Source organism: Theobroma umbraticum, unplaced genomic scaffold (genome assembly GCF_002168275.2).
Source record: "Theobroma umbraticum cultivar Fairchild unplaced genomic scaffold, ASM216827v3 scaffold_50.0, whole genome shotgun sequence".
In the NCBI taxonomy this organism is placed as follows: Eukaryota; Viridiplantae; Streptophyta; class Magnoliopsida; order Malvales; family Malvaceae; genus Theobroma; species Theobroma umbraticum.
This window is the reverse complement of record NW_018397261.1, coordinates 5,466,240-5,489,747: the sequence shown is the minus strand read 5'-3', so window position 1 is coordinate 5,489,747 and position 23,508 is coordinate 5,466,240. Positions and strand designations below refer to the sequence as shown.

Sequence of the window (23,508 nt, the reverse complement as noted above, 5' to 3'; positions counted from 1 at the left end):
TATTTAGTTTCGCCCATTAACAGGGTATGGTGTTTGTAGAGGCTTCTTTGTGTCCAAAAATAGCCTCTTCAAGGACTCAACATGGACTTTAGTAATAGGTGTCTACCTTATATTAGTATTTGCTTTGGTATGATCAGTATTCCTCTGGTTGTGGCTTGTTCAGGGTGAGAATCCTACTGGTTACAGACACTTGTTACTCAGATCGAATATCATAGTGACATTTATGTGTCGTGTTTATTTTAAATGTTAATAGATCTGAGATAAATTAAAGTGATACTAAAAGTCGGGAGTTATTTACCCTGTATCTTACTTTGTTTTTTTTTTTTTTATCTTGAGGTATTTTCGTACTTTGGTGTAGCTGCGGTACTCCATGGACTTGAGTTTGCTAGTTGTACAATTTGCAAGCCGAATGTGTATGTTTTTATTTAAGTAAATTTACTATTAAATTTTATAGTCTGGGTTTTCGGTTTCTAGATTGTCTTCGGACTTAAAATGACTGGAGTTTCAAAGATTCTAATGATTTGTTGATTCAAGTTTCAAGTGATTGTTTTATTGCAAAAGCAATTTTCTTCTTCTAGGTTAGACGTTTCTCAAAGTGTTAGTTAACACCATTAAATTTGAGATAAGGAAAAGGCTCACCTGATATTAATATGCTAATATATGACAATACTATTGGGTGAGTAATGATGATACAAGAAGGATCTAAGCTGTTAATTTGTCTTAAAATTTATCACAAAAAAGGTGAGACTAGAGATTGGAGGGGAACGAAAGTTGTATGTAATAATCTCCCTTGATGGAAAATGGCGCTTGGGTCACCATTTATTTGATTTTTATGTGTGGACCGTTTTGACCCTTGAAAGAGAAAGGCGGATGTCAAAGAAGTATAAGGATTTGAGGCTCTAATTTTGGAGCATCGAGGTCTGTAAAAGGCCGGCTATGGTGAAAGAACATGGTCCATCAACCCAAAAGTAAAATTTGTACAGTCTGCAGTTTTCTTGATCCAGCTCAGAGAAGGGCCCAAGCCTTCAAGCCCGATGTCATTTTTATAGATGCTTTAGTCAGATTAGGGAGTGTATGAAAATGCAAGGCTTTGCGCATGCCGACTCCCCTTACTGTGTAAACCTTTAATTAAAAGAAATCTTTTAATTTTGGAATATAAGGGGTAACCCTTTAAGCCTTCCCCTCGTGGAGGGTAGGGTGTTTGAAGAGGTTCCTTTGTGTACGAAAATAGCCGCTTTTAACAACTTAACATGGACTTTGGTAACTATGGATGCCTTATTAATGTTTGAAGTCTAACATATTAGTGTTGCTTTGGTATGGTCACTATTCTTCTGGTAGTGGTTTGTTTAGGGTGAACCGACAATCGTAATTCATAAACCCGCACCCACTAAAGAGAACCCTCGAAAAACCCAGACCCAAGCAGAGGAAATGGTGATAGGGCTTAGGCAGTTCGTGGCAAGAGTTGGCAACGGAGCCGGAGAGCCCGTTCTCGATACAGATAATGGCGAGGAGCTTGTTCACGTCCAGCCTTCCGTCTCCCTTGCGCTCGGGAATCGTGCCCCGGAATCCCCTGGCACTCTCTACATCACCACCAAGTGCCCTCACTCTCTCTACAATTACTCGAATTGCTGCATATAATCAGCGTCAGTTTTAGTTGCATTTAAAGTTTAGGACTTCTGGGGTTATTTTTTCTTTTTTGGGTCGTTGCAGGCAAGTGATTTGGCTGAGTGATGTGGACAGCGCAAAGGGCTACGCCGTTGATTTTTTGTCTCTGTCGCTTCACGCTGTTTCTAGGGACCCGGAGGCCTACCATTCTCCTTGTATTTACACTCAGGTTTTCCAGTGCTTTTCTTATTTCTCCTTTGTTTACTTAGAAAACGTACTTCCCTTGCCCTTATTAAGTTTTGTTTAGGTTTTGTGATGATTTTAGTTACTAATCGTGCTCATGCTTTGCTTTCAGTTGATTAAAATTGTAAATTAAAATTTGTATTTTGCTGTCTCTTTATTCAATATCGCTTTGTTTCTTTATAGCTGTTTAACTGCTTGGATGCTTGTTCAACTTTCATTGATTGGTGAGAAGCAAACTGGGGAAAGAAAATCTTTATTATGCATTTTGGTTGATTGGTGGATATGTGCAACTCGGCCAATAAAATGGGCAAGGAGTGGCTCCAAATTTTGCCAGTTCTTTCTTATGTTAACATGACAGTTAAAGTATGGAATTTAATGTGGAATGGAGCTACCAGCATAAGTTTATAATTGTCATCTAGTCTCAGTGCCCTTTTTCAAACCATGGGTTGAAACAAAACCAAGAATTCAGAAACGATTGGAAAAGCTCTAAACAATAATGTGATTTAGGATGACCAATTTTTTATTGTGAATAAAGTTTAGAGTTTGTGAGTTTAATATGTACTGTAATAACTATTTTCATTTCCTAATTAAGTGAGTTTCTCTGTACATTTGGACTGGGGATATGCAATTTTTTTGTTTTCCAACAAGTACTTGTAGTCCATGTTTTTCTCATTTATTGAGAGATCTCTCTCTCTCTCTCTCTCTCTCCCTGTTAAGTGGTTGGTGCTCCTGATCTTCTTGTCCATTATTCGCATGTTCCTTTCCTTCCTTTGGTGTATACTGGGTCTGATTAACGGTTTTTTGCCTGAAGATTGAAACTGGAGCTGATGAAGATGTGTCTGAGGACTCAGATTCAGAATGTAATGAGGTTTTAGATTTATCCAAGGTCACTGAGATGAGGCTTATTCCTTCAGATGCTAGCCAATGTCCGTATATTTCAGAATTTACCTCTTCTAATGCTTAGATCGTTTTTTCTGCTGTTTTTATCTGTAGTGGCAATGGATGTTAACTTTTATTTCCATTTATTATGTGATAGTGGACACTCTGTTTCAGATGTTCTGTGAGTGTGCTGAGTTAAATCCAGAGCCTATTGAAGGTGAGTTCCATTTCCTAGTAATCTTATGGAGTTGTAAATTGAGAAGTTTTTGCTGTTGTATGGGCATGCTGCCTTTATTGATTGCATGGTTATTTATGTTTTTGGTTTATGCATTAGAAGGAGAAGAAGAAGGACAAAATTGGGTTTTTAGTGCTGATCAGTTGGAACATGAAGCTGGAGGTATGGGATAGACAGTGTTAATACTTTCTGAAATCTCTCCATAGTTTCCTTTATGTGCTTGCATGATCTTGACATCTCTAATGTATCTCCAGAGGGTGATGATTCGGAATGGCATTTCCCCCAGAATCCAACAAACTCAATTGGTCATTCAAATAGTGATCATGATCTAGCTCGCACGGTGCTTGAGGTATGATAGTGAAATTTCATTTTTCTAGGTGCTGGGAGGTCGTGTATTACTCATTTCTATTATTTATTAATTTTGTCAAGTATCTATTATTTCCTTGTGAGCCAACACTAAAGCTGTGGCCAATTGAAACTTATCTAACAGGATATTTATTTTGTGTATAGGTTTCCTGTTATTGTTATTTGGTTTATTTTTCTTTGAAAATCATTTGCCAAATATGTTTTTGATGGCTTCTCTTTTTTCGACAATTTGTGGCTCATCTAATTTTAACATCTTCTGTTATTTGTTTGAGTCAACATCAAATTTTAGGGCTATGATTAGATGGATCTTCTGTAATTGGATTTTCTTATCCATGTTGTCATTGTTATACTTTGCAATTTTTCTGACATACCTGTCTAGTGTTCCTTCTTGATTTGCTTCTTAGGCATTTTCTCATTTCTCCCATTTCCACAAAAACATGCAGCTTCAAATCAATGATCAACGCTTTGAGGATGCAGAAGAGATGGAACAAGTTAGCGATAGCAGTCATCATCATCATCAGTGAGCTCCCATGTGACTGTCGTGTTACAGGAAAGTCAGCATATGGCAAGAGTGAACATAATTCTTGTGTTGCTTTTAACTGATTTTGCCCCATGCCCAAACTTTGTTGTATGTACTTGGTCACTTGAACAAGTTGACATTGTTTTCTTTTAAAGAAACTTTTCAAAATTATTTTGTTCTTCGTTTTGTCATTCATGTATCAGATAGTGCTCATAGAAGCTCTGGTTATGATATGTTCATGTATGTAGTATAGTGGAGTTTGGCAACATTCTGTTGGCGACACGTTTGTCAACCTCTCACCCTTAGTGCAATTTAAATGGATAGATGTTAGCTACAGAATACTGGTTTTAATCAAATATGCCATGGTGTCAACAGTTCTAGTTTTAGTATCATGCCTTGGAGAACATTTTTCTGATGATAAAATTGAATATACCTTAATCTCAAAAGTTGTAGATGACGATTAAAATCTCATTAGGGTTGTAACTTGGATTCATATTAGCATCTAAAAGACCCAAAAATGTGTTACCTACTATTATCTCGTCACGTAGTGGAGCTAAAAAAAAAAGGCTTTAGTTTTTTATCCTGTGTATTTGTGGCTGAAATGTGTTGGCATTGAGGACCATTATAACAGGGTATTTGTAGCTTTTTCGTGGCTGAATTGTGTAGCCCTTTAGATCTCTTTGTAACAGGGGATTAGCAGCTGAAGGGATAATCCTCTACCCTATTCAATGAAATGTTCTTGCCCTTCGAAAAAAAAAAAACAAAAAAAAACATGTTCGAGATTGGATTACGTTTTACTTGCTAAGACTGGGGAAAAACATGTTCGAAAGAGCTACATAAGTTCCATTTCTTGTGCTTTCTATCTTCGGACAGATACCTTAATGATGCCTGACTTCTATGATAAGGTTGCAGTTCGTGCCTGCGGGGGCTTGTCATGGTGCTGCCATGGACTTTCTGCGTATATCATCATCAGAGTGGCAGCAATTATGTTGGCAGCCGCACTAGCGGCTTTCTGTTATGCATGGTGGGCTAAGAAATTCTCCAAGAGCAACCCGCCCCTGCCACCGGGTCCCCCAGGCTTGCCTATACTAGGAAACCCTCCTTTCATCCAACCTGATTTTCATCAATACGTTGTCAAACTCTCTCAAATCTATGGCCCCATTATCAAACTCCAGCTCGGAAGCAAGGTCTGCATAGTAATAAGTTCACCTTCAGTTGCCAAAGAGGTACTCAAAGACCATGTTGCTATCTTCGCTAACCGTGAAGTGCCAGCAGGAGCCATAAGACATCGCGTGGAGATGTAATGGTCCCGAATTGCACAAGCTGCGTAAGCTTGTTGTTTGCGAAATTATGATTAACAGAAGTCTTGAAGCTTGCTACACGCTTTGCCGACGAGAGGTTCGACAAATGGTGAAGGATATTTATGGAAAGGTTGGCTTACCCGTTAACATCGGTGAGCAAATGTTCCTTACAAGTCTAAATGTCATGATGAGCATGCTGTGGGGTGATATATGGAATGGGGAGGAAAGAAGCAGGCTTGGGACTGAGTTTAGGAGACGATCGGTGGAATTTGTAGAATTGGTAGGAGCACCTAATGTTTCAGATGTTTTTCCCGTGCTTACCGCATTTGATTTACAAGGTATTCAATCCAAGGCGAAGAAGATTTTGTTGTGGTTTTATGAGGTTTTTGAATCAGTGACAGTACACCGTACAAAGGTTGAACAGGCCGAGGGAGAGGGAAAGAAAAAGGACGAAAGCAAGGATTTTCTGCAGCTGTTGTTGGAGCTGAACCAACGTGGAGGTGGTAAGACCTTACTATCCATGAACGAAGTGAAGGCTTTACTGCTGGTATGTCAATGAACTTTTGATATTCCATTTTCCCCCTCTCTACGATAATTTCCTCCACCAAGGTTTGGATTATAAAACAAAAATCAATTAAATCTGTCCTCCTTTCTTCCTTTTTTTTTTTTTCTGTTTCAAGATTTTAACTTTAAACCTCAATTTCTTAAAAGGGGTAACAAAAAATACTCATACATAGAGAGCAGGATATTGCAACTCAAACTCCTAAAGGCAAAATGAAACAAAATAAAGGAGGAGCTGGTAGACATCTCTACTGATGATGAAGACTAGGGAGGATGGGGGTAATAAAACTCAATTTGCAATGCTGACCCCCTTTCTTTCTTGATTGGGTTGCAACCCAATCAGCCGCCAAATTAGCTCTTTTATTGACACAACTGAGCTTTAGATGTCTTCAAGAACGGGCTACACCTCCATTCTGCTTTAATACCTTTTAAAAAACTTCTAAATCTGTCTTTAACGTTACATTTTTAAATTCTAAATCTTTTACCAACTTCAATCCTTCTTTATAGGCCAAAACTTCTGATAACAAACTCGAGTCTGCTCTCACTTTCTTTTCAATGCCTCCTACTAGTTCCTTGGTAGTATTCCTTGCATTACATATTCTCCCATATATTTTTTTATAGGTACACTCATTTGTTACTCCGTGAAGACTTTTCTTTTTTAAAACGATTGATTATATTAATGATACTCGAATTATACTCCCAAATCCCATTCTATGAATACTTTATTATTTTTCAACTATCTATCATGTGATGAGATATGGTAACTGATGTCTGAAAGGGGGTTTTTTTTTTTCTCTTTTAGGGTGATAAGGAGAGTGAACGTACCACCACACTTTTCCTCTCGTTTCGTGGTGTATGTTTTGTTTGGTTACGTTTCTGATTTTCATTGTTCTTTTGTGTATTAAATATGCTAGACATGCAGGTTTATGATATGGATCCAATGCAAGATTGAGGTGCATGTACGTTAACAAATTTGAAAATATGTAGTATTGAGGATGTCACTTGATTTGTAGACTTTTGAATTGTTCTGGATATTAATCAAATTTTCCTTTTGGTTTGATGGTTTTGTTGGAATAGAGAGTTAATTTTGATATTGGATATTACATCTTAAATCGTTTTGAAATTTTAAAAAATTCTCCATCCTTTAATTTGGGGGCAGGATATGATTCTCGGTGCTACGGATACAACATCTACTACAGTAGAGTGGGCAATGACAGAATTACTGCGGCATCCAGATAAAATGAGAAGAGTCCTCGAGGAATTGGAGACAGTGGTTGGATACGAAAACATTGTGGAAGAGTCTCATCTTTCTCGACTGCTCTATCTGGAAGCAGTCGTAAAGGAGACACTTCGAATGCATCCCCCTCTTCCGTTGCTATTGCCTCACAAACCCAACATGACCTGTACTGTGGCAGGATACACCATTCCCAAAGATTCCAGAGTTCTTATTAATGCATGTTCGATACAAAGAGATCCTGAGTTTTGGGAAGGTCCCCTTCAATTTGAACCTGACAGATTCTTGAAAGACACTGAGAAAGGTAATTATCTTAGAAACAATTTCCACTTTTTGCCATTTGGGTCAGGGAGGAGAATTTGTGTTGGGATTCCTATGGCGGAAAGAATGATAGAACATGTCTTAGCTGCCCAGGTGCATTCTTTCAAATGGAAATTACAGGAAGGAACTAAGCTTGATGTACAGGAAAAATTTGGAATAACTTTGAAGAAAATGGAACCTCTTGTTGCCATACCCGCTGCACGACTTTCGAATTCGGGGCAGTACCAGTAACATATGTGTCTTATATGAACGTGTATGTAAAGGGTCTTGCCCTTTTTTCCATAAAAGATGGCAAGCGCTCCCACCACATGGCATCTTTGAGTAATGAATAATGACTTAAATTCCCCATGCTTTATCTATTACTCCGCCTCCGCATGTAAGCATGACGCCTGCTAGGTGCATCCGAGGATGACAGAAGTACTATACTTTGTTCTCTGTTGCTAGATTACACTTATTGTTGAAGTATATGGATGAGTCTGCTGGTAGACTAAATATAGGCTGCTGTATTAGTTTTTTTAGCCAGAGTCTCGTATCTTTCTGCTGAGTTAGTTTCTGCTTTATGTCCATTGCTTTTGTTTGTACTATATGTGACATGTTTTGTTGACATTTTTTGTGTTTATTGTTATTTTAAACACAATGTCCTTAATAGCTGTTGAAATAAGTGATAGACTATAGGGTTGTTGTGATAAAAAGAAAAAAGTTAGAAATAAATTAAAGACATGTTTTGAAAGCAGTCAAGAGATAAATTAGAACAGTTTTTTAAGTACTGAGTATTATGACAGATGAAAGAGAAAAGATAAATAATACAGTAATAATTGAGGATAAGTAGAAAACTGACGAGCAGATAGAATAGAATTGACAAACATTGAGTAAAAGAGTGCTAAAAAGAGAATTTAGAAAGAGAAATTCTAGTTGAGAATGTTTAAGCTTCGGATAGAAGTTCCAAATGAATTATAAAGACTCTATACACAAAGTAAGAAATGGTAATTACTCAAGAATAAGTTTTAATGTATATAATAAATAATATTAGTAAGGACTTTAATATTAGGTGATTGTTTTATGAGTTTTAATGCTAAATAATGATTCAAAATTTATTATGTGATTATTAAAATAATAGATTTTATAATCGTCAATAATATAATAAAATTTATTCTTGAGTAAAAGGTAAATGGAAGAGATATTTAAGAAAAGATATATGAAAATAAATAAAAAATATATATATGAACATGTATAAAAGAATAAAATGTATGTGTACAGGTAAATGAAAAAAAAGTAAGAAGAAAAAATATTTGTATTTAAAAAAAATATTAAATTTTTTTTTTTCTTTATATCTAAATTAGCAAGTCAAACTCTTTGAAATATCTCAAAGTAAAAATAACTTATAAATTCTACTACTTATTTTAGATTATTTCAATTAGTATCTATATGAAATAATATTTTATTTATTTTAATTATTCTACATAAAGTAGTATTTAATTTATTTTAATTATTTTACTTAAAATAATATTTTATATTTATTATTTTTTATACAATATCACGTCATAGAATAATTTTATAGAGAATAGTATCTAACTTCACTATCGTACTCCGGCTTGCGAATATATACAGCACAGCGTATGCGATGGTGTCAAACGGTTTTAGCTCCACCTCACGTGACATCATTGATGGCGAAAAATCAGGGTCAATCGCTTATATCTATTCCTTTCTTCCTGCACATTATCCACGATTGAGTGTAAGAAAGATTTTCTAAATGATCATAAAAGATAAATTTGTTGAAAAATGTGGTTCTGGCTATTGGAAATTTTGGTTATGATGACGTGTAAATATTTTTTCCACGGGTGAATGTCTCGTCAAACATCATCAACAAGTCTTGCTTTTCTATCATCAATTGGCATTAGTATCATGTGGTGGAGAATATACCTTAATCTCTGAAGTAGTAGAAGACGATTAAAATCTCATCAGGGTTGTAAGTTGGAATCAGATTAGCATCTAAAAGACCCAAAAATGTGTTACCTACAATTATCTCATCATGTAGTAGAGCTAAGAAAGAGAAAAGTCATCTCATGTAATTAAAGCTTTAGTTGTTTCGATGAAGGTTTGAAGAAACAAGTCAATAAAATACAATCAGCACACTGTTGTGATGATGGATTTGAGGAAGATATGCCAACAATGTGAAAGAGACATGTAAGAAAAGTAGATTCTGACTTTTCCTCTAGATTGAATAACATTTTCCTTGCTAAGCCTGGGAAAAACATGTTCAGTTGAGCTATACATAAGTCCGTTTCTTCTGCTTTCTATCTTCAGACGTTTACCTTAATGATGCCGGACTTCTATGATAAGGTTGCAGTTCTTAACCGCGAGGGCTGGTCATGGTGCTGCGATGGACTCGCTACGTATAACATCATCGGAGCGGCAGCAATTGTTTTGGCAGCCGCACTAGCCACCTTCTGTTATGCATGGTGGACTAACAAATTCACCAAAAGCAAGCCGCCCCTGCCACCTGGTCCACCAGGCTTGCCTATACTAGGAAACCTTCCTTTCATCCAGCCTGATTTTTATCAATACATTGTCAAACTCTCTCAAATCTATGGCCCCATTATCAAACTCCAGCTCGGAAGCAAGATCTGCATAGTAATAAGTTCACCTTCAGTTGCAAAAGAGGCCCTCAAAGACCATGATGCTATCTTCGCTAACCATGACACACCTGCAGGAGCCATAGTCGGCATGTATGGTGGACTTGACATGGTGTGGAGACCTAATGGGCCAGAATTGCAGAAGCTGCGTAAGCTTGTTGTCCGTGAAATTATGAGCAAAAGAAGCCTTGATGCTTGCTACACGCTTCGTCGACGAGAGATTCGACAAATGGTGAAGGATATTTACGGAAAGGTTGGCTCACCCGTTAACATCGGTGAACAAATGTTCCTAACCAGTCTAAATGTTATGATAAGCATGCTGTGGGGTGATTCCTTGAATGGAGAGGAAAGAAGCACGCTTGGGATTGAGTTTAGGCGACGATTGGTGGAATTTGTAGAATTGTTTGGAACACCTAATGTTTCAGATCTTTTCCCTGTTCTTACCCCATTCGATTTACAAGGAATTCAATCCAAAACAAAGAAGAATTTATCGTGGTTTTATGAGTTTTTTGAATCATTGATAGTACACCGAACAAAGGTTGAACAGGCCGATGGAGAGGGAAAGAAAAAGGAAGAAGGCAAGGATTTTCTGCAGCAGTTGTTGGAGCTGAATCAACGAGGAGATGATGAAACCTCATTATCCATGAACGAAGTAAAGGCTTTACTGCTGGTACGTAAATGAACTTTTGATATTCTATTTTCCCCTCCCTATGATAATCTCTTCTACATAGGTTTGGATTCTAAAACAAAAATTAATTAAATCTACCCTCGTTTTGTGGTGTATGTTCTGTTTGGTTACGTTTCTGATTTTCAATTTTGTTCTTTTGTGTATTAAATGTTCTAGGTCTTTGACAATCATATGATTATGCTAAGGATCCAATGCAGGATTAGGTCCATGCAGTTTAAATTTGTAAATATGTAGTATTGAGGACGTCACTTGATTTACAGACTTTTGAATTGTTCTGGATGTTAATCATATCTTCCTTTTGGTATGCATTCGTTGCGTGGAGAGTTGATTTTAATCTTTGAAATTACATCCTAAATGATTTTGAAAATTTACAAAATTTTCTATCCCTCAATTTGTGAGCAGGATTTGATTGTCGGTGCTACGGATACAACATCTACCACTGTAGAGTGGGCAATGACAGAGTTACTGCGACATCCCAATAAAATGAGAAGAGTCCTTGAGGAATTGGAGGCCGTAGTTGGAAACCAAAACATTGTGGAAGAGTCTCATCTTCCTCGACTGCTCTATTTGGAAGCAGTTGTAAAGGAAACACTTCGATTGTATCCACCTGCTCCGTTACTATTGCCTCGCAAGCCCAGCATGACTTGCACTGTGGCTGGTTATACCATTCCCAAAGATTCTAGAATTTTAATTAATGCATGTTCGATACAAAGAGACCCTGAGTTTTGGGAAGATCCACTTCAATTTGAACCTGACAGATTCCTGAAAGACACTGAGAAAGGTAACTATCTAGGAAACAGTTTCTACTTTTTACCATTTGGGTCAGGGAGGAGAATTTGTGCTGGAATTCCTATGGCGGAAAGAATGATAACACACGTCTTAGCTGCCCTGGTGCATTCTTTTGAATGGAAATTAGCGGAGGGAACAAAGCTTGATACACGGGAGAAATTTGGACTACTTTTGAAGAAAATGGAACCACTTGCTGCCATTCCTGCTGCACGACTTTGTAATTCGGAGCAATACCAGTAACATGTATCTTATACGAACGTGCATGTAAACGTGCCTTTGTTCCTTAAAAGAAGGCAAGCACCCCGCCACTTGGTATCTTTGAGTAATGAATAAATTCCCCATGCTTTATCTACTACTCGGCCTCGGCATGCAGGCTTGACGCTTAAAAGGTGCATCCAAAAGGGGTAGAAGTATTATATTTTGTTTTCTGCTGCTAAATTACAGTTATTGTTGAAGTCTATGTCTGAATCTGCTGCTAGACTAAATATCAACTGCCGTATTTTTCTTTCAGCCAATGTCTTATATCTTTCTGCTGAGTTAGATTTCTGGTTTATGCCCGATGCTTTGGTTTGTATCATATGGGACATGGTTTAATCGAGATTTTTTGTGTTTATTATTATTTATGAGACGATGCACTTAGTAGCAGTTGAAGTAAGTGATGACTGTTGAACTCTGCCTTATATATATATATATTTGCTACTGATATGAAAACAGTGAGCTGTGTTTCCTAATTGTTGCAGAAAACTCTCTACCGCTTCATCTCTCTCTGCTGTTTTTGATTCACTTTGAGTGCATAGAGTGTGTTGCAGAAACTCTTCCTCTCTTCATTACCTCTGTTTGCAGGTTTTTTTGTTCTATTTTGAGTGTGAGTGCAGCTGGCATTCCAACAGTTAACAAACTTCAGAGCAGTACCACTAATTAACATGTAAATGGTCCATGATGAAGTCCATTGATCTTTCCCCCGACCCAACTCAATCACAAAGATCATTTTCAGTTGCACGTGTCTATTAATATAATACCTCCAATTTATCAGTAAAGTAATGGACTTTAACCCAATAATCTCTATTTCTAATCATCCACACATACAGTAAGCGTACTTGAAGCTAGGGTTATCTGAACGCGGTACTCCATGGTAATTGCGAACGATATTATGGTGTTTTGTCAACCAAGACTCAACGATTTAACCAATGTTAGAAGCCTGCTCATGTGTTTCCAACTCTCTTCAGGGGTGGATGAGCAAGAGGTTGCGAAGTGGGCTGATTGTACTGATTGCAAAATGGGATCTCTGCCAAATGTCTAGCTTGGGCTATCGTTAGGAGCTAGTGAGCACTCCATGAGTATTTGCAGACCCATCATCACAGAGTTTAAAGACGGGTTGGTGGGGTGGAAATCAAAGATGCTGTCATTAGGGGGAAGAGTGACTCTACTCAAATCCGTAATGGTTAATTTATTCATATTTTACACGTCACTTTTTCAAATGTAGAAAGGAGTAAAAAAGAACTTGACAAGATTCAAAGGCGATTTCTTAGAAATGGAAGGAAGATAAAAAGAATAAAGTGAGATGGAATAAAGTGACCAAGTACAAAGAGAATGGGTTCTCGGTGCTGCTGACTCGAGTGTTAAAATAAAACCCTTCTCGCAAAGTGGCTCTGAAGGTACGGAAAAGAAAAATACAACTTGTAGAGAGATAATAGTGGAAAAGAACGATGATGACCCCGACTGCCTACTACCGTCGGTTGAGAGAAACAGGAGAGTATGTACTACATGAAAAAAATATTATTTCCCCTCTTTCCTTGACTAACCATTATTTCTTGCAGGTGTCCAACGATTTATGTGGACTGGTCGGTGATGGCATTAGTATTTTATTCTGATCATAAAAGTGGTATTGAAGGAAGCGTTCCCAAAGTGTTCGCTCTGGCCATTAATAAGACGGGGAAGATACGAGAGTTCAGATTTTGGCAAGATAACGAATGAAAATGGGAGATAATACTGCGTAGAAGGGTTTTTGGATAGGAGGAAGATCAGTGGCAGCAGTTTCTATCCACGGTCAATGAATATCAATTGTGTGCCGAAATTTCTGGTACTGTTGCATGGAAATGAACCCCTTCGCGTGAGTACACAGTGAGATTTTTGCAGAACCCAAATTGAAAATGGCAACGCTGGTAACAACATTTGAAGAAAGGTGTGGACTAACTTAGCTCCACTTAAAGTTGAAGCTTTTGTGCGGCAACTCCTCCATGGCAGGGCGGCTGTTAAGAAAGAACTGGTGAGACGAAGGCTTATGAGCATCAGTACAGCGTTTTGTCCCCTTTGCCATCAGGTATTAGAGACCATCAACCATCTCTGTCTTAACTGCATTGAAATGGAATGCGGTAGTTTTTACTAAAGGCGAAATCCAAGTGTGGAAGATGGCATTTTTTACGGTAATTTGGTCTTTGTGCTTGCAAGAAACGACATTGTGTGGGATTGTGATCAAACGTACAAATCAACGAAGCTACGTGTCGTTACATGGGCAAAGGCCAAATGGCCGACAGAGTATGGCAGAACCTTGGACACCTTCAATGAGCCAAGCCTTGGAACTGTTATGAGAATTGCTAAAAAGACAAGACCCGAGATAGTATGGGAGAATCCGGAAGAAGGTACGAGGAAGTGTAACGTGGACGGAGCTGCGAGTGGGTGCCCGGGGAAGCTGGTATCGGCGGGATCCTTAGGAACTCCACAGGAGAGTCCAAAATGATGTTCTCCAAGTCTATAGGTAGGGGAGACTCTAATCTTGCTGAAGTCCTAGTCATAAGACGGGCGTTTCTGCTGTTCTCCGCATCCAATTGGAGCTGTTCCCATTCATTGGTGGTCCAAAGCGACTCCTCAAATGCTGTTAAATGGGTACAGGAACCTAACCTGGCCTCATCGAGGATGAGAAAGCGGATACCCCATGTTGAGATGTTAAAGAAAAGAGTGACAAAGTGGGAAATTAAACATGTCAGGAGGGAGGCAAACCATCAAGCTGACAGTCTTGCCAAATCAGGTATAGGTAGGGAAGTTGAATTGATTAATGTGTGGGAGGATCATCTAAATAGAATTTCTGAACGGAGAGGAACCTTAACTGATGAGTCTATTCCAGGATAACTATGGCTGCCCAGGTATGAAAAGTTTTCAATGAACTGTGATCGTTGAATCAAGCATGCTCTAGGCTGGAGTCGAGGTTTTTGTTTTTGTTGATCTATGTTTGGTCTGCTGTGTTTACCTCCTTATTACAAAGTGTGGATCCGTTTGCTGTTTTGGGAGTGCTTTTTAGGCTGTAAAGTGTGTATAGGGGATGGTCTTTTGTATAGCATAGAGATGCTTGTATTCTGTGATTATTTTGCAACGGTATACCCCTGGCCTTCGTAAAGGGCATCTGGTGGGGAGCTCAGGCTCACCCTGTTTTTATCTTATCACATGACTGGTTTTTCTCTTTGTAGATGGTGTTGGTTCCAATGGCCTCGGCAGAACCTCTTTTTCGTCTGGTATGGCTTCCTCATTCTTCCTTGGTGTCTGTTTGGGTTGACTTGTGCTTCCTGGCAACAGGGTATAACCTGGTTTTGGAACTTCTGGTCTTAACTTTCTCTTGTTACTATTGGTCAACATTTTCAGTGGTTTTTGACTTATTGGAATATAGTGTGGCTTTGTTGTCTACTGGTTAAATGGGAGTCGAGGTGGTGACAAGGCTGCTGGTAACTATGATGCGGAATTTTTTCAGCCTCTGTTTTGTGCTTCCAGCGGAGAGCTTTGGTGATTTCAGTCTTAAGCTTGTTGTGTTGTGTTGTGGTGGGTTAATTTTCTAATAGCTGTTGTCAAGCTCTGTTTATCCGCAACAGGTATTTGATGATTCACCTCATTGGATGTCAAGCACCGCCCAAGGTGTGATTTTGACCTCCGCTGAAGGGGTGGTTAGCTATTTGCTTGTTCTTTTTGGACTATTTGTATGTTTATTCTGGCAGGAATGAGTAACCTACTTAGAAGTTTGACCCTTGTTGGGATTCACTTTAATGAAACTTGTATCTTAACCTTCTTATATGGAATTCATTATGCTTTTCAAAAAACAAAACTGGGTAAGTGCTTTACTATCACAAGGGTTGAGGCGAAAGGAATGGCACATTCTCAGCAGGTTCCACTTATAAATAATTGCTGGTGGTGTAGGGGATGTTGAAGAGAGGGAGGATTGGAAATGGTTGTGGCGTTTTAAGCGTCATGAAAGACACTTGTTTTTTCTTTGGCTTTATTTGCAGGATAATGTTTCGGCAAATGTGGTTCGATTTCGGAGAAAGCTAACTACAATGCAAAGTTGTCCTCGACGTGGCGCTCAAGTTGAAGACCTTGATCACATTAATAGAAGATGTTGGGTGTCTAAGGAGGTATGGGCGCACCGTGCTCAGGTTCTTAATGTGCATGGTTTCTTCTCGGTATTTTTTAATTTTTGAATTTATTTTAATACGATGAGTAAGTTGTTTTACTCTAATGACATTAGTTATGATTCTTTCTTCTCTATGGCTATGTAATACATTCGGAAAGCACACAATCCTCGGTTCTTTGACAGTTGAAATACTGATATTTCTGGTCTTTTTCATATTATTGTTAGAGCAAGGAGAGATGTATCAATAGCCTTTAGGAAGAATATATTAGTGCGATAATTCAAACTCCTGGATAGATTTGTGAGAAAAGCCTCTGTTTCATGTTTATAAATGAAATACTGATGCGGCCATTAAGAACCACACAATAATTGCAAATGCAGGCGGACTTGTTAGAGATTGGAAGGCAACCATGGATTTTTGATTCCATGATTAACATAGGTTGAACAAATAGTCTGCTAGCAGATATTTGGGCTCTAAAAGTATTGGGAGTAAGGCCTGCAGAATTCAATTCTAAGAATTTTAGTGGATTTTTTAAGAATAGTATTGAGAATGGTCATTTGGAAATAACCTTGATAATTTTTTTTAACATATAATGCTTTATTTTGATCAATAAAATTTTAGCATTGTATTATATTATATATATATATATATATATATATTAATCAAGTCAGGATAATCAAATATAGAAAAAGGGATGTATCCTTCTTTTCAGTAAGGGCCCTATTGCGTGAGCATTGGTGAGCAATGTTCCTTACCATTCTAAATATAATATTCAGCATGGTATGGGGTGGTTCAATGGATGGAGAGGAAAGAAGCAGGCTTGGGAATGAGTTCAGGCAAGTTGTGGTAGAGTTTGTTGAATTGTTAGGAGTTCCTAAAATTCTGATCTTTTTCCTTTTCTTACTCGCTTCGATTTGCTACGACATCAATCCAGAATGAAGAAGGCTTTGATGTGGTTTGATGAGATTTTTAATGAGTGATAGGACACTCATGAAAGGTTGATCAACCTGATGTCGGAGAGGGCAAGAGGAAGGAAGAAAGCAAGGATTTGCTGCAGTTGTTGGTGCTGAACCAACAAAGAAACTATAAAGCCTCATTATCCAATAACGAAGTTTTAAGGCTATGCTGCTGGACTTTTCAAAAAAAAAAAAAAGGCTATGCTGCTGGTATGTATATAAGGCTAAAATTTTACTGTTAGCTAGCGAACCATTGCTTCTTCTCTTATCAGTTGTATTTTATTATCTTAGTTTTGTCCTCTATGTATGATATACTTGTTGAGCCAACAAAGAATATCATTACTCTACTAATTATGACATTAGCTAGTAGATGTTATTAGATTTGTAGTATCTTTAAAAAAAAATTACTTTCGAATTGTTCTTAATACTAATTAATTGTATCTTCTTTTCAGTTCTGAATTAATTATAATTAATTTTCATCTTTTTTGGTTACATGTAAAATTAATTTGCACTCTGCAATGCCATGTTAAATATTTTTAAACATTTATGATATCTAAGATACAATTGTTTTGATACAAATACAGTGTCCATTACCGTAAAGTGGACAATGACAGGGTTACTAGTACATCTGGATAATGTGGGAAGAGTTGAAGAACTGGCTAGAGTGATTGGAGACCAAAACATTGTAGAAGAGTCTCATCTTCCTCAACTTGTCTATTTGGATGCAGCAATAAACCTACACCCTCTAAGGAGAAAACCCTGGAAAAACCCAGACCCAAGAAGAGAGAATGGTGATAGGGCTTAGGCAGTTCATGGCAAGAGCCGGCAACGGTGGCAGAGAGCCTGTTCTCGATTCAGATAATGGTGAGGAGCTTGTTCGCATCCCCATCACACTTGGTAACCATGCCCTGGAATCCCCTTGCACTCTCTATATCAGAACTCTCTACAATTACTGGAATCATTGCTGAGGATTTCTGGTTCTTTCTTTTATTTTCATTTTTGGGTCATTACAGGCAAGTGGTTTGGCTGAGTGATGTGGACAGTGTAAAATGGCTATGCCATTGGTTTCATGTCTCTGTTGCTGCAACTGTTTCAAGGGTTCCAGAAGCCTGCCCTTCTCCCTGTATTTACACTGAGGTTTCCCAATGCTTTTCTTATTTCTCCGTTGTTTACTTAGAAAACATACTTCCATTGCTCTTATGAAGTTTTTGCTCAGGTCTTGTAATGATTTTAGTTACTAACTCACGCTTTGCTTTCAGTTGATAAAAACTGTAAATTAAATTTGTATTTTGCAGTCTTTTTTTTATTCGATATTATTTTGTTTCTTTATAGCTGATTGACTGCTAGGATGCTAGTTTAACTTTCGTTGATTAGGGAGAAGCAACCTGAGGAAAAGGAAATCTTTGTTATGCATTTTTATGGATTGGTAGATGTGTACAACTTAGCCAGTTAAATGGTCAAGGGAGTGGAGTCAAACCTTGCTAGTTCTTTCTTAGTTTAAACTAAAATGATAGTTAAATGTGTTGAATTTAATGTGGGACGGAACAAAACTAATAATTCAGGAATGAATGGAAAAGCTCTAAACAATAATCTGATTTAGGATGACCAATTTTTTATTATGAATAAAGTTTAACATTTGTAAATTTAACATGTATTATAGAAATTATTTTCATTCCTCTGTAAATTTGGTTTGAAGATATGCAATGCTTTTGCTTCCCAATAAGTGCTTGTAGTACATTTTTTAAAATTTATTGGAAGCTCTCTCTCTCTCTCTTGATTAACAATGTTTTTTTCCTGAAGATTGAAACTGAAGCTGATGAAGATGAGTCTGAGGACTCAGATTCAGAATGTAATGAGGTTTTAGGTTTATCCAAGGTCACAGAGATGAGGCTTATTCCTTCAGGTGCTAGCTAATGTGCATATATTTCAGTATTTTCCTCCTCTAATGCTTAGATTATTTTCTGCTGTTTGTATCTCTAGTGGTGGTGAGTGCTGACTTTTATTTTGTATTTATTCTGTGATAGTGGATTCTCTGTTTCAGATATTCTGTTAGTGCGTTGAGCTAAATCCGGAGCCTATTGAAGGTAAGTTCCACTTCCCAGTTTTCTTGTGGAGTTAATGATTTTCAAAGCAAACCTACTCTGAAAGAAAATTAAACAAAATAACAGTAACTGATAACATATACACAAAATAAAAATTATGTTAGACAAGTTTCAATGATCAAAGTGTTGGTGTTGAGTCACAAGGAAATAATAGATAACACCAACAAAATTAATTTATTTCCAAATAGGAATGAACTGTACAATGTCTCCCAGCACCTAGTAGAATGAACATCTACTGGTGTACCTCTAGCACCGTGTGACCTAGGACATGATCACCATTTGGATGACCAATTGAGTTTGTTGGATTCTGGGGGAAATGCCATTCTAAATCATCACCCTCTGGAGATACGTTATGTTATAAGATATGCATAGAACATGCAAGCACATAAAGGAAACTATGGAGAGACATTTCAGAAGGTATCAGCACTGTCTATCCTATACCTCCAGCTTCAGCTTCCAACTGAACAGCACTAAAAACCCAATTATTTCCTTCTTCTCCTCCTAAGTAAAGCATAAAACGAAGCATGCCAGACAACATAATTTAGGGCTCATGATTAGATGAAACTTCTCTAAAAGTAATTTCTTATATATGTTGCCATTGTTATACTGTCATAATTTTCTTGCATACTTTTCTAGCTATCCTTCTTGCTTTGGCTCTTAAGCTCCTCTTTTATCTCATTTCCACAAAAACTTGCAGCTTCAAATAAAAGACCAATGCTTTCAGGATGCAGAAGAGATGGAACAAGTTAGTGACTATGATAGAGTTTAAAGAAAAAGTAAAAACTTTTAATTATCATCGTTCTTGAAATTGTATAATTTTATCAAATATAATCTTAATGGAAGAAAAAGAGGAGAAGAAGATGATGGAGTTTGAGACATAAATAAGAAAACAAGAAAAGAACAATTGAGCAGAAGTTGGAAAGGGACAAAAGAAGATTTTCTTAAAAATATTATTAATATTTAGTTTTAAGTTTTTAATAGATTTTAATTTTACCTTGTTAATAAAGTGTTACATTTTGATGGCCTAACAATATATAAAAAGATATATATTATCAATATATCAAATACAAATCCTACTTATAAATAGCACGATTTTCGTTAGCCATAAATGTACGTAGGTGGATAAGCATATCCACAAGCGTCGGACCTAAAAGTTTGCTTCTTGGGCTTTATATCTACCAAATAAACACATTATGGAAGTGCGACAAAACGATTTGAGAAAAAAAAAGTGCGACTAATCCAACAATCATGCCAAATCTCTCCAGTAAGGTTGCTGTTCTAGCCTGCGGGGACTTATCATGGTGCAGCAATGATAACGCTGAGCATACCTTCATCAGAGCGGCAGCAACTCTTTTGGCAGCCGCGCTAGCCATTGTCTGCTATGCATGGTGGGTTCAGAAATTCACCAAGAGCGTGCCGCCCTTGCCACCAGGTCCTCCAGGCTTGCCTATACTAGGAAACCTTCCTTTCCTCCAACCTGATTTGCATCGATACTTTTCCAAACTGTCTCAAATCTATGGCCCCATTATCAAACTTCAGCTCGGAAGCAAGACCTGCATCGTTGTAAGTTCAGCTTCAGTTGCCAAAAAGGTCCTCAAGGACAACGATGCTATCTTTGCTAACCGTGACCCTCCAACGGTAGCTATAATCGGCACGTATGGTGGATGTGACATGGCATGGAGATCTAATTGCCCCGAATGGCGTAAGCTGCGTAGGCTTGTCGTTCGTGAAATTATGACCAATACAAGCCTTGATGTTTGCTCTGCGCTGCGTCGACGAGAGGTTCGAGAAATGGTGAAAGATATTTATGGGAAGGTTGGCTCACCTGTTAACATTGGTGATCAAATGTTCCTTACCATTCTAAATGTGATATTAAGCATGCTATGGGGTGGTTCACTGCATGGAGAGGAAAGAAGCAGGCTTGGGATTGAGTTCAGGCAAGTTGTGGCAGAGTTTGTTGAATTGTTAGGAGCGCCTAACATTTCTGACCTTTTTCCTATTCTTACCCGCTTCGATTTGCAAGGATATCAATCTAGAATGAAGAAGGCTTTGGCGTGGTTGGATGAGATTTTGGAATCAGTGATAGCACACCGACGAAAGGCTGATCAACCCGATGTCGGAGAGGGCACGAACAAGGAACAAAGCAAGGATTTTCTGCAACTGTTGTTGGAGTTGAACCAACATGGGGATTATAAATCCTCATTATCCATAAATGAAGTTAAGGCTTTGCTGTTGGTATGTATCTAATCCAGACTTTACACTCTTCAACGAAAACAACTGGTGGTTGTTTTTTATTTTAACTTTAGCTCCTCTTGTTGGTTGTTGTTTTTATCTTAGTTGTCCTTTGAATATGATATATTGTTGAACCAACAAAGGTCCTACACAAAGCAAGATCGTGGTCTATGCACATTTTACAAAGTGTGTGATTGTAATAATTACCAAAAATATACTATATATTTGTATTTTTTTTGGTCGAAGTATTATTATAAATCTTTTTTGTAATATATTGTGGATGTCATTTTGATTTTTGTTGTTCTGGATACTATTTACCATGTGTTCTTTTTTGGTTCATTTCAACTTGGATTTTTTTTTACACATATAAAATTAATTTTGATATTTGTGATGATCAGATGCTAAATAATTTTGAACATTTTTTATCTCTAGGATATGGTTGTCGGCGGTACAGATACAACATCTACTACTATAGAGTGGGCGATGACAGAGTTACTACGGCATCCAGATGAACTAAGAAGAGTCGTTGAGGAATTGGACAGAGTGGTTGGAGCCGGAAACATTGTAGAGGAGTCTCATCTTCCTCAACTTGTTTATTTAGATGCAGCAATAAAGGAGACCCTTCGATTTCATCCGCCTCTTCCCTTGCTAGTACCTCGTAGTCCCAACACGACTTGTACTGTGGATGGATATACCATCCCCAAAGATTCCAGAGTTTTATTTAATGCATGGGCGATGCAGAGGGACCCTGAGCTTTGGGAATGTCCTCTTCGATTTGAACCTGAGAGATTCTTGAAAGACGCTGAGAAAGGCAACTATCTAGGGAACAATTTCCACTTTATTCCGTTTGGATTTGGGAGGAGAATTTGTGTTGGAATTCCTTTGGCAGAAAAAATGGTGACGCACGTCTTAGCTACGCTGTTGCATTCTTTTGAATGGAAATTACCGGATGGAACAGAGCCTGATATACAGGAGAAATTCGAAATTGTATTGAAGAAAATGGAACCACTAGTCGCCATACCCGCTGCACGACTACCTAGTTCAGAGCAGTACCAATGAAGATGTGTATCTTGTTTCTCTTTACCAAAAAAATATATGAACCTCCTTGTAAGCAATACTTGTGATAACTTTGCACATTCAATAATGAATAATGACTTCCCCATGGCCATGGAACTTTTATTAAGGACATTCCCCAACACCAATTGCCACTGCATCACCAGCTACCGTCATTGTATAAGCTGGATCGAAGGCACCAAATTTAGAAGTTTCAACAGAACATGCTGCCAATGCATTAACACTTGACATTCTAGAATCCAGAGCAATCAAGCTTGCCAACACTTAGCATTCCAAAGGTAATCAAGCCTACCACAACATCAGATGAACCAAATGCAACACTTAATATTTTCAGATTTTTAATGGTGATCACAGTGCATTGATCATGCACTAATAAACTTAATAACTGAGGCCACGCGATGAGTAATGAAGTGTAAACTGAAACAAGTAGAATGCTACTGATTCATTAAGAATTGAAACTGGTTTCAATTCTTTACAACTAAATAAATGAAAATCAACTAAATCCAAAACATAAGCTTGCTTACTTTCATGTCAATTTTTATTTTTTTTTATGATAGCATAAAAAGGTACGTGAATCTTATAAAATTTTCATAGTGATTGTTTTCAACAGCTAAAAATTATGTTTCTTCTTAAGCACACATAAAATTTGATATTACTGGAATACCCCATTTCAAGTCTATCTTATCATCTAAAATTTATGGACACAAACAAGAGAAAAAAAGTTAAGAGAAAAATAAGTTGTAAAAAGAAGTAATTTATTTTGTACAATTACACTCTTTTGCTTCATCATGAGCAAACAAGAACATAACTAATTATACAGTTTCAGGTCACTAAATCAACTTAATTATAAAAAATAAAGAATAAACACATGCATACATTTTTTATCACTAAATCAACTTGACTATAAAAAAAACACTTACATGCATGCAGGCACTCTATTTAAGCTAATAAATAATCTCAAGTAAGTTTCTTACAGCAAATTGGGAATTGAAAATTACAACAAAAAGGATTTGTTATATTTAAAGAAAGTTTTAAAAAAATTTTGGCTTGACACTTCACCGGGTTCTTGGTTTGACATGTGGTAGTTGGAGTGTGAGCTTGAGGTCTAATGGGATTGATTTGTGATTGGTTGGGTTTTTGGGCGTAACCTTAATGTTTGGGATTATATTATTTTCTTCTTATAGTTGATGTTTTAGATTTTTTTGACTTTTTATATATGAGTATCTTTTAAAGATAATTTTTTTTATTTTATTATTTATTACTCTCTTCATTTTTTAATGTTAAATGTAATTAATATAAAGAGATGTCTACCAACTAACAAAAAATAGGGTTTTGAGAGAGTTTGGGTTATTACATATTTTATTTTTTAATAGTTAAA

At 37.3% G+C, this 23,508-nt stretch overlaps 4 protein-coding genes across 17 annotated transcripts; all 4 read left to right on the top strand.

Moving 5' to 3' along the window:
• The first annotated feature begins 53 nt into the window (after positions 1–53).
• Positions 54–4,029, top strand: LOC110417619 (nucleotide-sensitive chloride conductance regulator (ICln) family protein). Of its 2 annotated transcripts, none has more exons than XM_021430073.2 (7): positions 54–1,595; positions 1,711–1,834; positions 2,660–2,774; positions 2,885–2,944; positions 3,065–3,124; positions 3,217–3,311; positions 3,772–4,029. In XM_021430073.2, the coding sequence occupies exons 1-7, from the start codon at positions 1,429–1,431 to the stop codon at positions 3,850–3,852; spliced, it is 702 nt and encodes a 233-aa protein (XP_021285748.1). In that variant the 5' UTR covers positions 54–1,428; the 3' UTR covers positions 3,853–4,029. The 2 variants fall into 2 exon arrangements, with proteins under 2 accessions (XP_021285748.1, XP_021285747.1); XM_021430072.2 differs by having other exon boundaries at positions 3,062–3,124.
• Positions 4,030–5,003: 974 nt separating this feature from the next.
• Positions 5,004–7,646, top strand: LOC110417618 (carnosic acid synthase-like). The gene is made up of 2 exons (XM_021430070.2): positions 5,004–5,696; positions 6,870–7,646. The coding sequence occupies exons 1-2, from the start codon at positions 5,199–5,201 to the stop codon at positions 7,494–7,496; spliced, it is 1,125 nt and encodes a 374-aa protein (XP_021285745.2). The 5' UTR covers positions 5,004–5,198; the 3' UTR covers positions 7,497–7,646.
• A 1,716-nt stretch (positions 7,647–9,362) lies between these two features.
• Positions 9,363–11,885, top strand: LOC110417616 (carnosic acid synthase-like). The gene is made up of 2 exons (XM_021430069.2): positions 9,363–10,568; positions 10,989–11,885. Exons 1-2 carry the CDS (start codon positions 9,582–9,584, stop codon positions 11,613–11,615), a joined length of 1,614 nt encoding a protein of 537 aa, XP_021285744.1. The 5' UTR covers positions 9,363–9,581; the 3' UTR covers positions 11,616–11,885.
• Positions 11,886–12,120: 235 nt separating this feature from the next.
• Positions 12,121–22,239, top strand: LOC110417614 (cytochrome P450 monooxygenase 76AD94-like). Of its 13 annotated transcripts, XM_021430067.2 has the most exons (11): positions 12,121–13,128; positions 13,193–14,515; positions 14,837–14,881; positions 15,009–16,932; positions 17,307–17,619; positions 17,736–17,859; positions 18,523–18,625; positions 18,747–18,806; positions 19,522–19,569; positions 20,090–21,059; positions 21,489–22,239. In XM_021430067.2, exons 9-11 carry the CDS (start codon positions 19,550–19,552, stop codon positions 22,113–22,115), a joined length of 1,617 nt encoding a protein of 538 aa, XP_021285742.1. In that variant the 5' UTR covers positions 12,121–13,128; positions 13,193–14,515; positions 14,837–14,881; positions 15,009–16,932; positions 17,307–17,619; positions 17,736–17,859; positions 18,523–18,625; positions 18,747–18,806; positions 19,522–19,549; the 3' UTR covers positions 22,116–22,239. The 13 variants fall into 13 exon arrangements, with proteins under 13 accessions (XP_021285742.1, XP_021285740.1, XP_021285730.1 ...); XM_021430065.2 differs by having other exon boundaries at positions 13,193–14,400; positions 14,837–16,932; XM_021430055.2 differs by having other exon boundaries at positions 14,837–16,932.
• Positions 22,240–23,508: the final 1,269 nt, after the last annotated feature.

Coding starts and splice junctions, on each gene's coding strand:
- LOC110417614 (XM_021430057.2), top strand. CDS start 19,550: ATGCAGAAGAGATGGAACAA. Junction 19,570..20,089: donor ATGCAGAAGAGATGGAACAA/GTTAGTGACTAT, acceptor AAATCTCTCCAG/TAAGGTTGCTGTTCTAGCCT. Junction 21,060..21,488: donor AAGTTAAGGCTTTGCTGTTG/GTATGTATCTAA, acceptor TTTTATCTCTAG/GATATGGTTGTCGGCGGTAC.
- LOC110417619 (XM_021430072.2), top strand. CDS start 1,429: ATGGTGATAGGGCTTAGGCAGTTCGTGGCAAGAGTTGGCAACGGAGCC. Junction 1,596..1,710: donor ACTCTCTACATCACCACCAA/GTGCCCTCACTC, acceptor GGGTCGTTGCAG/GCAAGTGATTTGGCTGAGTG. Junction 2,775..2,884: donor TCCTTCAGATGCTAGCCAAT/GTCCGTATATTT, acceptor ATTATGTGATAG/TGGACACTCTGTTTCAGATG.
- LOC110417616 (XM_021430069.2), top strand. CDS start 9,582: ATGATGCCGGACTTCTATGATAAGGTTGCAGTTCTTAACCGCGAGGGC. Junction 10,569..10,988: donor AAGTAAAGGCTTTACTGCTG/GTACGTAAATGA, acceptor ATTTGTGAGCAG/GATTTGATTGTCGGTGCTAC.
- LOC110417618 (XM_021430070.2), top strand. CDS start 5,199: ATGATTAACAGAAGTCTTGAAGCTTGCTACACGCTTTGCCGACGAGAG. Junction 5,697..6,869: donor AAGTGAAGGCTTTACTGCTG/GTATGTCAATGA, acceptor ATTTGGGGGCAG/GATATGATTCTCGGTGCTAC.